We start from the raw sequence: 13,603 nt of genomic DNA, 5'->3' as shown, positions 1-13,603 counted from the left end.
ATTTGAATCTTATGTCTTTCATTGGGAATTCAATTGCTTTCTTGCAATTTTTTATTATCAAATTGTTGACTTTCTGATATATAAGAACAAAGAATGGAATGTTTAAATAGTAAAAAGCAAACTTTAGATAAAAAAAAATGATGATCAATTAATTTACAATTCAATTGATGAGAAATGAGAAACTGTTGCATTTTGTTGTGAAATTAATCCAATATCAGGCAATTAAGGTGATTCAATGTTGATTTACACGCAGAACAACTCAATGTAACCGATAGAGAGGGTTCAATCAATCAGACACCTCCGGGGAATGATAAATCCATCTGTTCGGGAGATGGGACTGAAACGGATTTTCCCACAAGGAGTACAGTACCGAAGAAAGCTCTCCCACCGGCACTGGCTGAGAGTCTTCGGGCTGTTTTTGCGGCATTTCTCTGGCATGAGGGAATTGTTCACGATGCCATGGCATGTGCGTCATTCCTCAAATTTCATCCAACACTCTCGAAGCAGGGAGCTGTTGTGGTGACGCGTGGTGAGGCAAAAGATTCCTCATTGACAAAGGAGCAAAAGGCACAGCAGAGGCATTCCGTTGAGGTGGCCAATGCAGGAAATTATCTAAATATTCGCCCATCTACATTGGAAGCTTTGGCAAAATCGGGAAATTCTTCTGTGCACAATCGTCGTCGTGGGGACAAGTGCAAACTCCATGCACTTCCGGAGATTGTAACAGTCCTCCCACCAGCACTACGATGCCTTGTCTACCTGTGGGAACAGCTCTGCCTCAATTGTGTCCAACTCGTGCAGAGTAATGCCCTGGCAACGTTCACGGATCAACCGGCCAAGGAGAGTCCACCAAATCGCTCCACAAGGGATGTTTTTGGGGAATTTAACTGCGAAACACGCAAAGGGCGGAAGAAGAAGAAGGATGAGGGTAGCTACTGCGAAATGTGTGAGATCTTCCTACCAATCCCAGTCACCTACCACATGCGCATCGTCCACCCGGGTTGTGGGAAGTCCGCCAATGGGAAGGGCTACAACTCTGTGGGGACTTACTGCAAGGGATGGGCTGGAAATTGTGGGGATGGCGGGAAGGGTGCCACCAGCTGGTATTTGCTGTGTGAGAAATGTCGCGATAAGAATCTCCCGGGGCAGAAGAATATCAATTTGAATTGCTCACCACAGGCTGCGGGGGATAAAATTGAGAGTTTATTTGGCCTCAAAACGTCTCTCATTGTTAATTCGGATATTTACACAATGATGAAGGAGAATGCGCTATTTTTGCTTGAACTCTCATCCAATGGCATCGGCAGTGTGACGGCAGATCAAAAGAGATCACCACAGCAAATACCAATAATGACGGAGGATCAGGTCAATCAATTGACCAGCGATATGCATAAGCCGAGTACAAGTCGTGGGGATGCGGGGCGTGAGAGTTTGAATCAGAAAATGCTGAATAGGCTCAGTGGCATTAGGATATCACCTAAAGATGGGAGGGCTGTTGCGAGTCAATCACGCGGTGGTCATGGAATGCCTGGATGCCTCTCGCCGGAACTTCTTTGGCCAGCTCCGGAGATGTTTTCGTGCCTTGAATCTCTGGGGGCTTCTCTAACGGAGGAAATTCTCTACAATATGTTTGAGTACAATTCCGGGGATAATGGATTCGATAGGGTGAGTTTTATTTAGAATTTCTTTTCATTTTCACTTGTTTAACCCTTTCACGTCCATTGGGTCATGCGGCTCAACTTGAAATACATTATTTTCCCAAATTTTACTTAATTTAATTGTTTTTTCAACTTTGAAATGTTTTTTTTTTACATAAATTAAGATTAAGAAGGACCCAAAGGGTTAACGATCAATTCAAATGATTCATTTTAACCTTCTAGCTGTGTTTCTTTCAGACACAGCTTTTGTGTACCGAGCAAAATCGAAAGTCGTCAGATCGGGCTCAAACTTGGTATGAGCACGAATTAGGGTCCCCACATCCCAAAAAACGTATGCGCCAAAAGTAAGTTTTTTTCCGGCCGGCCGTCCGGCCGTAGTATAACACTAAATTGCGAGAGAACGGTGATAGATAGAGACTTGCGGTAAACGGCAAAGTTTAAATATCGACCGGAAGACATCCGATTATGAGGTCAAATCCACCCCCCCACCCCTCCGTCCGCCATTTTGAATAACCTCAAAATTTTGTTTTCGCTATATCTCAGCCCCTGTAATAGCTAAAAATCTGAAATTTTTATATGTTGTAGGGGCCATCAAGAGCTTTCCAACGATACCTCATTTTCGAAAATCGGTCAAGCCGTTTAGTCAATATGGCCGCCACAATTTTTCATCGAAAATCGACCATAACTCGAAAACGGCTTGACCGATTTTGATCAACCCGGGCTCAAATGAAAGCTCTCAACAAACCCTACAACTCTCTAAAACATACGAAGTTTCAAAATTGACCGCTAGGGGGCCAAAAATCAAAAACAAAATTTTCGATGAGTTTTCGATGAATATCTTGAAAACGCCATTATCGATTTGCTTCATTTTTTGATATGTTATAGCTGACCATATTATCTAGCTCCGTGCCAAAAATGAAGAAAATCTATGTCGCCGTTCTCGAGATATACCCTTCCAAAGTTGGCATGTCATATCTCGGGTTCTACAAGTCCGATTTTGATCAACTCAAGTGCAAATGAAAGGTTTCGTGAAGCCCTACAAATGTCTAGAACATTGCAACTTCGAGAAATGATCGCGAGAGGCGCTAAAGTCAAAATCAATATTTTCGAAAATTTCGAACTCGAATATTTCGAAAATGCCATTATCAATTTACTTCATATTTTAATATATTATAGTTGAGGTTAAGACCTTTCCAGCGATAGCTCAAACTCGAAAATCTATGGATCCGTTCTCGAGATATAGCCTTCTAAAGATTTCTTAGGGTATGACTTTTCAACTTTGTAATTAATAATAATTTATTCTGGAGAGATTGTTCTCAATGATAACGTCGATGATTGCCATCGTAGTTTATTTATTTAGTTCATTTAATTCAAGAACAACAAAATTATGCTTTTCTCTCGCAAAATTGTTTGCAATTTGACTTGATTGCATCTCTGCCTGGGTTGGGCGGTTTGTTTACATTTTTACATTTTACATGCTTATTTACATGTAAACAATGTCTTTCTTTACATGCATTTTTCTTTACATACTTTTCTTTACATTTATAATTTTATATAAATAATGTAAAGAAAATTATGGGTAGTAAAATATTTTTTAAATTAAAAATAAAATTGCAATTAATTGTAAAATTAAGTCAAAAGCAATTCCAGAAAACAAAACATCTTGATCAGAAAACAAAATTGTAAAGAATTTTTTTTTGCATCACCTTCGAGAAAGTTGATTTTATTAACATTATTCAGAAGTATTAAAAGTACAGATAAAATTAATTTGTTAAAGGTTTGTAAAATTCTGTTGTTCATTTGTAGTTTTGTAAAAACTGTTTTCAGCTCCATTATAAAAGAGAAAATTTGTTGAAATTGAACTTATATCCTTTCTTCAATCCATTCTTTCCTACATAAATAATCTTAATTTTAACACTTACGCTTTACTTTAAAAAGGAAATTTTTTTTCCAAGAAAAATATATGTAAGTTTTCATCTAAAAAAAATTTAGAATTACGTATCATGGTAATTTGAACTTTAACTCAAAAATTTGTCAAAGAAAGCTGTAGAGGGCTGGAAGAACATCAATATGTAGAATGAAATCCAGGATATTTCATCGTTTTCTATACAAAAAGGAAACTTCTAAATATTAATCTTGAGCTAAGTTTCTTTTTTTTTTTAATTTTTTAAAAATATTTTAGCGGGTTTCATCTAAAAGAACATTTCCCACCTAAGTTTCTGACCAATCAGTAATTTTGCATATTAAGAAAGGAGCCCATGCGCTTTATATGGGCGAAGTACCTAATTGAAGGAAACGCAGAAAACAATTTTAACCTACCCAGTCTTGTAGGGAATCAAAAAAGGATAAAGAATCGCCAAAAATATTCACCATTTTCCACTGGGGTCACAACGAAAAAAGGCAATAAAGTTTTGTAAAAATTCAAAAAAAATTGACCGCCATTCGCCATTTTGTTCATTTCAATGTATGAAGCATATGTTTCAATGCTTCGTCATGAGCTTGTCGATGGGAGTTTGACATTTCATTCATTTTTTTTGAGAGAAAATAAAAAAAAAATTGCGTATTTTTTAGTTTAATTATCGTGGTAAATGTGTTTTACGTGTTGTTCGAGAGTGATTTTCATATTTTAATACCTGAAGGATGAATTCCCGCACAGCGAGCACATCATTGGTCGTGGAAAAGGTCTTGGGAAAGGTGGTGCCAATAAACATCGTAAGTTTTTGCATGACAACAACATCCAGGGAATCACAAAACCAGCAATCCATCGTCTTGTCCGTCGTGGTAGTGTGAAACGCAAAGGATTCCAGCGCAGAGGATCTCTCAATTCGTGAAAAAGCCATCTTCAAGACGATCCACGACCAATGTTTTTTTTGGATTGCTTTGCTTTGTAACGAGAGATGTGCTCGCTGAGACGGTCACAAGCTGTGCGGGAATTCAGCCTTCAGGTATTCAAATATAAAAATCACTCTTGAACAACACGTAAAACACATTTACCACGATAATTAAATTAAAAAAATACGCAATTTTTTTTATTTTCTCCAAAAAAAAATAAATGAAATGTCAAACTGTCATCGACAAGCTCATGACGAAGCATTGAAACATATGATTCATGCATTGAAATGAACAAAATGGCGAATGGCGGCAAATTTTTTTGAATTTTTACAAAACTTTATTGCCTTTTTTCGTTGTGACCCCAGTGGAAAATGGTGAATATTTTTGGCGATTCTTTATCCTTTTTTGATTCCCTACAAGACTGGGTGGGTTAAAATTGTTTTCTGCGTTTCCTTCAATTAGGTACTTCGCCCATATCAAGCGCATGGGCTCCTTTAAAATATTTTAATAAAATTGACAAACTTTTTACAAAATAATTTTTCTGTTAATGTAAAACAACTTTTTGATTTAAAGACTTTTAGTTAATTACTTAAATTAATTTTAACAAGGAAAAATCAATCTTTATGTTTTTTTCGATCATTTCCCTCTCTAATATTATTTTTACAAATTCTTTACATTTTTGTATACTTTACATGTAAAAACATGCAGCAAACAAATAATTTTACATGAAATTGCCCAACTTGGTAATCTCTGCTGAGATTTTAAAGGCATTTCCCGCATTGAAAAAAAAATAATAATTTGCCTTTGACGTAGCCTCTGTCGGAGATGTCATTTGATTCAATCGACCAGACGGGAACTGATATTCTTGGGCAGTTGAACACGTCGTCCAATTTGAAGTTCCACCGAAGCTACTCAATGGGTCAGGGATGGAATGGGCAGTCACGCAACTACAGCAAATTCTATGGCGGGGGTCAAAATCAAGAGGCGTCCAGCAATCAAATTGATTCGGGATCGCGTGTTGTACTGCGTCGACGGAATAATTCAACATGTGACAGTGGTATGGATGTTGGAAACTAATGCAGTTGCATTGCATTTGAATTTCACGATGGGATGATCTCATTTGCAGATGCTGGATCACTTTTGCTTTGCTATCCGTCGAATAATTTGCGGAAGCTCGTGCCTGATGAGTTCATTGGGGCGTCGTGTGTGGTGCAATCAGCTGCGGCGCCTCCGCAGACTGTTGATGAGCTCGAAGGGAACACCAATGTCAATGCTGAGCAGGTTTGTGATGCGATCTTTCAATTTTCTTTCTTTTCAATCTATTTTCTTGATTTCTTATTTAATTTTAAGAGAAATCCCCAAATAAAATCCTTTCAAAAAATTAATTTCAAAAATTGAGCTTCAAGTTTTGCCATATTAATCGGTTCATGAACTTTTGGTACGTTTTGCCAATGTACCCCTAAGCACATTCACAAGGAACTATCCTAAATGATAAAAAATAAATAAATTTCCGTTTAGGCGGGAATGCCATCATGTAGTGGGAAGAAGAAAGATGGTGGTGTGGCAGCCTGCCTCATGTCCAGGCCCGTCATGGCATTCATTCTCAAGCAGCACGATTTGACAAAGTTGCGATTTGCAATGAAGAGAAGTTTGAGAGTGGCAACGTGCAGAATTTACTCCCTCCAAGCACTAAATTGGCTAATGAGAACAGTGACACAGACAATTTGTCTGCATGACCTCATGTGGTGGTTCGTAACATCCCTGACTCCTGTCTCTGAGGAGCGTGTTGAGCCTGATGGGGAAATTGCCCTTGAGCATCCCGTTTCCACGACACAGCTAAGTGGTCATGTCTCTTCGGTGCTCACGCAGAGTCTTCATGCTTTCCTCCAGACTGTAGCTGACTTGACACTCCTCCTACCGGCTGGATCATCCCTCCAACGAACGGCAATTCAGTGCTTTGGTATTCGCTTCCGACAGGCTGATCATCAATTTCTCCATCGATCGCGTGTCTTTGGGAATATCTCGAAGATTCTCTCGCGATCTGATGAGCAAAATGAGAATATGGTTCTGTCCTCAACGGCTGCCCTTCAGGAGTCAAATTACAATGCCCAGAATTCCGGAACGAGGATCTCCACATTGATGGATCTTCAGGGAATGTTTGAATTGACCGTGTCCTCCCGGCAAGCAATGGCAGGAGCACTCTTGGACAATTCTACGGAGACATTCTGGGAGAGTGACGAAGAGGATCGAAATAAATCCAAAATCATTGATATTTCAATGAATAAACTCAACTTTGTTTGTCGCCAGATTTTTGTTCACATTGACAATAGCCGGGATATTGGGAATAAAGTGCAGAACATTATGTTCTATGCTGGACAATCCCTCGGGGATACGAGTCTTCTCAAGAGTGTAGACATTGAGGGTGTAGCTAATCAGGGAGCTTGGATTTCGGCCACAGTTCGCGATGAGTCCTCAACGCATTTCCGTTTAGTTCTAAGTGGGCAGGATCCAACGCTACGGGTCAGGAGTATTCGTCTCATGGGGTACCCCCTGATGGAGGATAGGCTGATGGCATTGAAGCATAATTTGAAGCTGACAAATTCCCAGCAGATTCAGCATAGAAATTGCGAAGCTGAAACACTGCGGGTGTTCCGTTTAATCACAGCTCAGGTGTTTGGGAAGTTGATCTTGGGTGAGCAGCAGCAACAGCAGCAGGAGTATCCATCAGAGAATTATGCAACAGTTGCCATGGAATCCAGTGGGGCGAGTCTTCAGGCGGACTCGTTGGATATGCGTGAGCACATGGTGGGAATCCTCTTTAGTCGCAGCAAACTCTCACATTTGCAGAAGCAGGTGATTGTCCACATTGTTCATGCCATCCGGAAGGAGGCTCAGCGTTCCAAGGAGGAATGGGAAGCTCTCAATGCGGTGGCGCAGATTGATGGGAAAAGCGATGTGAGCAGTGAGAATTCTCGTCCACCGGATACTTACTGCTTTGAGATGCTGAGTATGGTTTTGGCGCTCTCAGGAAGCACAGTGGGACGCTCCTATCTCTCCCACCAGTATGGGCTTCTCAAGGATCTTCTAACACTCCTCCACACAGGGAGTGATCGTGTTCAGCGTCAAGTAACCGCCCTCCTACGCCGAATGCTTCCGGAAATCTCCCCGGACAGCCTTGGGGATTTGCTGGGTATCACCAAAATGCCCCCAACGGACTTTAGTATTGTCAATCAGAGTGGTGGGGACTTTGATATGAAGCGCTTGGGGATAATTGACATCTTCCTGGCTGTTGTGGCGAAATCTCTGCAGCTTCAGGTGAAAATTAAGAGCACAACAGTGACAAATGGTGCTCCAGGAGCTGCGAAAAATCCTCCAGTTGTGAAGCTATCGCATTGCATTGATTTTAACATTCACAACCTCAAAGGGTCGCTGGAGAAGCGTGAGGAGTTTATTGATTTGGGTGATAGTAGTTGGGAAGAGGGTGAACAGTCGGCCATTGAGGAGGTGCACGAACTCGAGGAAGATAGTCAGAGGTACGATGTGAGACGTCGTCCCAGGGATGATGTGAGGAATGTGAATCAGAGATGGTTCCTCAAGGGAACAATTTCCGTGAAGCAAGCTGAGAATATTATTAATCTCATCCGGGATATGGCGAGTGTAAGTATTAGGGAACCTTCTCAAAAACAACTTGAAGTTTGTAAACTTTTGAATAAACTTCTCTTCCCGGAACGGTTTGATGTGCTTCCCGGAAAGTGCCATAAGTGGTGGAAGTTGTTCAGTCATCCTGCCTATTGCAACAGGAAGTTTCTAAGGGATCTTAAGAACTTCCTTTACAACGCCCGGTTAGTCCTTGATTTTCACTTTGGGTCAAAATCTGTCCATTTAGGAAGTCCCTTTTGCAATTGCGTGAAGCATTTTTATAGACTCAGATTTTTACCCCTAAATGACATCAAGGATTAGCCGGGTATTGCAAAAGAAGTTCTTAAGATCCCTTAGAAACTTCCTGTTTCAATAGGCAGGATGACTGCACAACTTCCATCCACTTATGGCACTTTCCGGGAACATATCAAATCGTTCCGGGAAGATAAGTATATTCAAAAATTGTGCAAACTTCAAGTTTCTTCGGGTTGTTTTCTATTGGAAATATCTTCTTCTTGTAGGGAAAACTCACAGAGAAATGGTCTCTGGTTACAAAGGCAGCAATTGCAGAGTCAATTCTCAATTTAACTCGTCTCGATGAGGTGTTCAGATCCCCAGAGATTTGTATCAAGACAGCAACGCTCTGGCTTGCTTTGGCAAGTCTCTGTGTTCTGGATACGGATCACGTAGAGCGGCTATCGTCGGGGCAGTGGTCAAAGCCATCTGAGAGTAGGCCGTTGTGCTCCAATCACGATGATGGGGTAACACCGGCGGTGATTCAATGCGACGCCTGTGGGAGTCTATGCTGCGATTGCGATAGATTCCTCCATCTCAATCGACGCACACGTTCGCACCATCGGACTGTGTGCAAGGAGGAGGAGGAAGCAATTCGCGTTGAGTTGCATGAAAGCTGTGGCAGGACGAAGCTCTTCTGGCTTCTCGCTCTGGCTGACTACAAGACACTCAAAGCAATGGTTGAGTTTCGCGATGGCAGCAATACGATCATCTCCGGGCCTCCGGGAAGCGTTGGAAGGTGCCGCTTTTGTGGGGCAACGGGGAATTCAGGGCTCCTTGCGGTTGGGAATGTGTGTGCAGATGCTCAGTGTCAGGAATATGCGGCTGTTGCATGTGCAAAAGTCCGTCCCTGTGGGCATCCATGTGGCGGTGTGGCGGGTGAAGCGAAATGCCTGCCGTGTCTTCAGCATCTCTGTGCTGCGCGTGAAAATGAACAGGCTGAGTCCACGCGAGAGCCACGACTCACCCAGGATGCCGATGATATGTGCATGATTTGCTTCACGGAAGCTCTGAGCTATGCTCCGGCAATTCAGCTGGATTGTGGGCATGTTTTCCACTTTCACTGCTGCAAAGCCGTCCTAACGCGTCGCTGGACAGGACCGAGGATTAGTTTTGGCTTCTCTCAGTGTCCCATTTGCAAGGGAGACATCCAACATACGCTTCTGGCGGAAATTCTTGAGCCAATCAATGTCCTGAAGGACGATGTGAAGCGAAAGGCAATTATGCGGTTGGAATATGAGGGGATTGAGAGTTTGTCAGCAGAACGTGATCTCACCACCTACGCCATGGATCGTTATGCTTACTACGTGTGCTACAAATGCCAAAAGGTCAGTAGAACTGGTGAACCAGCACCTCTTGCTAACTATCTAAGCTACACAATGCTAACATTCGTTGCAGGCTTACTATGGTGGTGAAGCACGATGTGATGCAGAGATTGGGGACAATTTTGATCCACAGGAGCTGGTTTGTGGGGGATGCAGTGATGTGGCAAGGGCGCAGATGTGCCCCAAACACGGAACAGATTTTCTGGAGTACAAATGCCGCTACTGCTGCTCCGTGGCGGTGTTCTTCTGCTTCGGCACAACACATTTCTGCGACACCTGCCACGATGACTTCCAACGTTTAACCAACATCCCGAAGAATAAACTTCCACGCTGCCCAGCTGGACCCAAAGCAAAGCAGCTCCTTGGGGAGGATTGTCCATTGCACATTGCCCATCCAGCCACAGGAGAGGAATTTGCCCTCGGCTGTGGTATTTGCCGCAATGCACAGACTTTCTAGTCCTCACCCCGCGATCGGTAAGTCCTCTTTGACACTTTCCTCTCTCTCCCTATTATGCTCCTTCTGTCCCCAAATAAAAGCCATTCGAGGCTCCAACAGTAGAGGCATTAATTTTTAAGTACTTATAAATTATTCTAAAATAGAAAGGAACTTAACTTATTTACTCACAGATGCATTTTACCCAAAAACAAACACCCCTTCCTACTCTCTTAACTAGAAAAAAAACAGGAGGGGTGGTAGATCCTTAATAAAAGTAATCTTTAAAAGTAATGATTATAATTAAATGGACTCTGTCTGTAGTATTATTGTGCTTTGATCAGAATTATTGCATTTATTTGCACCATCTTACCAAAAAAAAGAACTCGTTGCACTCCAAAATAAACTTAATTATTAATATTTTAAATTAATCGGTAGTCACAAGAATTTAAAATTAAAAAAAAATGTTATGTAGTCAATGTGAACAAGATAAAACTGATTTTTGAGATTAAAATTTCGCAAAGAAATGAACAAGTCAGAAAATTGAGATTAAAGTAAAATTTTAAAATAAATATATTTAAAACACTGTAAAAAAAATAATTTTAATGATTCTTTCTGAGAGCTCAATGTGTGCCCTTTTTAACCCTTTCGCGCTCTTTGGGTTACAACTTACAACGTAGGCCAAGGCTTTTTTTTTAAACCTTTCGCGTCCAACGTGAAACATAAAAACTTTGAAACATGCTCCCTTTTATCACGATATTTATTAAAAGAGTGCTCTCAGAGAACATTTTTCAGGCAAAACGTCTTCTTCAGCTTCTTCTGCGTGAATTTCATGTATTTCTAACTAGGAAAACAATCGAAACCAATCGAATTCATAAAAAAATTGGGAAATAAAATGTTTCATGTTTGGGTCTACGACTTAAAAATCTCGAAAGGGTTAAGCTAAAAATGCGTTGAATTTACGTAAATAAGGCCAAAAAAAGACGTTTTCACTGAGTGAGAAATGTTCTACAACAGCAAGGTAAATATTGTGATTCAATGACCGCAATAGATGATCTTGAAGGAGATTTCCTTCTCAAAACCTCTTTTGTGGCATTTTCTTTGTAAATTAAATGCATTTCTAACTTAGAAAAGCAATAAAATTAAGTCTTTCGCGTGCGCATGAAACAGAAAGAAAACTTTGAAACATGCAATCTTTGTTTCACAATATTTTATTCTGTGGATGCTCCTATAGAAAACATTTCTCAGTCAGAAGGTCGTCTTTGCACTTATTTTGGTAAATCTAATCTTAAGCCTTTCTACCTCGGAATAACAATTGAATTCAATTAATTTTTTGGAAAATTTAATGTTTCTCGTTTGCTTCAGCGTATGATTCAAATGTGAAACATTTTATTATTTTGAAATTAAATTAATTAAAGAAAATGTTTTTTCTGAGAAATGTCTTCTGAACAAAAGCAGAAGAAATATCGTGATAAAAAGACCGAAAGTTTCTTATGTTTCCTTCGAACGCGAAAGGGTTAAGAATAAAATATAAAAAAATCTTTTAGGTCTCTATAAATTTATTTAAATCCTATTATATTAGCATTCATGAACTTGTCCTTGTAATGGAAGTCTCATCATCACACCTTCTGTGATGCTTCGGCCTCTTGGAATTTCACCTGCATTTCACGTTGTTTGAACCACGCGTACAAAGCACTAGCCTTGAGGACGACAATGTTAGAGAGCCACCAGGAGAAGGATTTACTTTCGCTGTAAATTTCCGTGGCAATCACAGTTTGGACACAAGCTTTGGCTGTGCCGGAGATGTTGTGCGTCAGTGGGGAAGTTACTTTAATCTGGAGCGCTGTGACGTAGCCAATGGCAAAGCCACAGAGTCCACTGACCCCAAGAGCAAGCCAAAACCAGAGTTCTCCGAGGTATTTGTAGGAGAGTACAGTGGGAACTTCGCCGGTAATGAAGAGAAGTGGCAGGAAGATTACAACGGAGTAGACGTTGTTGTAGTAGCTGAGCAACCAGACTTCCTGGTTCACGTAGACTAGACTCTTTTTGGTGTAGATGGAGTATAGGGAGAGGGCAAGAGAGCCAATGACACCGTAGATTGTTCCAATGAGGGAAAATGAATCTGTGAGACTTTCTTGATCGACTCCCAGCCAAAATCCAGCGATTATGGCGACGCAACACATGATGCATCTGCCGCTGGTTTTCTGTTGCAGCAGCAGGAAGCTGAAGATGACATTGAACACTGTTGTGAGGGATCTGCCGACGTAGTAGAAAGCCACTCCAACATACTTCAGGCAGAGATTGTTGGTGGAAATCATCAGTGTGAAGAGAATCGACAGCGGCAGGATGTTCTTTATCGTGACCACATTGAGGGGATTTCCTTCTGGGAAGTAGATCGCATTTGGGAATATCCGCGAGAGGCGACTCAGTGTGAAGCAGATGCCCGCAGAGACAACACACTGGGACCACGTGATGAAGAGTGGAGCTTCGAGGCTGAAGATATCGCTGCTCAGAAGAGTTTTGTTGATGAACACCGTCAACATGGAGATTATCCTGCAATGTGGGAGAAAATAGGGAGGAGTTTTTAAGGATTTCAGGTGTGGCTGGAAAAGGGATGTGTACTCACCAGTAGGAGAGGACAACCAATCCAATGTTGATGTACTCCTTCATGGGAGAAATCTTCTTCTCAAGCGGTTGATACATTTTTCCTGTTGTGATTTGACTCCTTGACTAAACTTTACAAGAACTCCTTATCACTCTGTGGCTTTTTATCACTCCCAAATGATATATTTGAGGGGGAGAATACGAAGAGATTTTATGGATGTTCTTATCACAAAATTTCATTCACAAGAATTGTCTGCTTTTCGATGTTACACCGAATGTCAGGGAATTCCCGAAGTAGGGCATTGTTTGCGCAAGTTGTAGCAACAAAACAATACCCAGAATAACGCGGAATTATGCCGTAAAATATTATTTTGTCAGAGAAAGTGCTTATCTTGCTTGTTTTTTGTTTACTCAACTGCAAGGTGTCACACAGAAGACAAAATTTGCAGAATTTGTCACAAAATTACAATGATGAATTTACGACGCGTAGAAAATTATCATTAACCACGAAGGTGTAGTAAATATAAATATGTCTTATTTTATACTTCACAGTTCTTTAACCTGCAGGCCGCCAAGACCTTGGAGCTTCCTTAGAGCGCCAAGGGGGGGTCGTTGAACGACCCCAAAAAGGAAGTCGATTTTCTCATAAACCATACAACCGGGAACTGTCGGGTCTAGAGACCGAAGTTAGTCGAGTTGAAGTCGCGACTAGTGACTAGTCGATGGATTTTCTTGAGTCGACGTCGTTGATCAATTTTGTCGACTAGTCGTAAGTCGTCGTAGTCGATCTCAAGTCGACTCAAAGTCGACTAGTGCTC

The 13,603-nt window shown here is 41.1% G+C and overlaps 2 protein-coding genes across 3 annotated transcripts in view; one reads left to right on the top strand and one right to left on the bottom strand.

Annotated features, from left to right (window-relative positions):
• The window catches only part of LOC129790814 (E3 ubiquitin-protein ligase highwire), a 52,797-nt gene extending 42,016 nt beyond the window's left edge, over window positions 1-10,781 (top strand). For both annotated transcript variants that reach the window (XM_055828551.1, XM_055828550.1), the window contains exons 8-13: window positions 254-1,665; window positions 5,304-5,547; window positions 5,617-5,771; window positions 6,009-8,147; window positions 8,651-9,751; window positions 9,822-10,781. In XM_055828551.1, coding sequence (XP_055684526.1) covers window positions 254-1,665; window positions 5,304-5,547; window positions 5,617-5,771; window positions 6,009-8,147; window positions 8,651-9,751; window positions 9,822-10,205 — 5,435 coding nt within the window. In that variant the 3' untranslated portion in view covers window positions 10,206-10,781. The remainder of the gene's footprint in view (window positions 1-253; window positions 1,666-5,303; window positions 5,548-5,616; window positions 5,772-6,008; window positions 8,148-8,650; window positions 9,752-9,821) is intronic.
• Window positions 10,782-11,722: 941 nt separating this feature from the next.
• Window positions 11,723-13,329, bottom strand: LOC129790907 (GDP-fucose transporter 1). Its single transcript, XM_055828747.1, has 2 exons — window positions 12,808-13,329; window positions 11,723-12,734 (listed from the first exon to the last, which is right to left on the bottom strand). Exons 1-2 carry the CDS (start codon window positions 12,882-12,884, stop codon window positions 11,801-11,803), a joined length of 1,011 nt encoding a protein of 336 aa, XP_055684722.1. The 5' UTR covers window positions 12,885-13,329; the 3' UTR covers window positions 11,723-11,800.
• Between the last annotated feature and the right edge of the window lie 274 nt (window positions 13,330-13,603).

Source organism: Lutzomyia longipalpis, chromosome 2, assembly GCF_024334085.1.
Source record: "Lutzomyia longipalpis isolate SR_M1_2022 chromosome 2, ASM2433408v1".
NCBI lineage: Eukaryota > Metazoa > Arthropoda > Insecta > Diptera > Psychodidae > Lutzomyia > Lutzomyia longipalpis.
The sequence above is the reverse complement of the archived record's forward strand: the minus strand, read 5'-3'. Positions and strand labels throughout refer to the sequence as shown.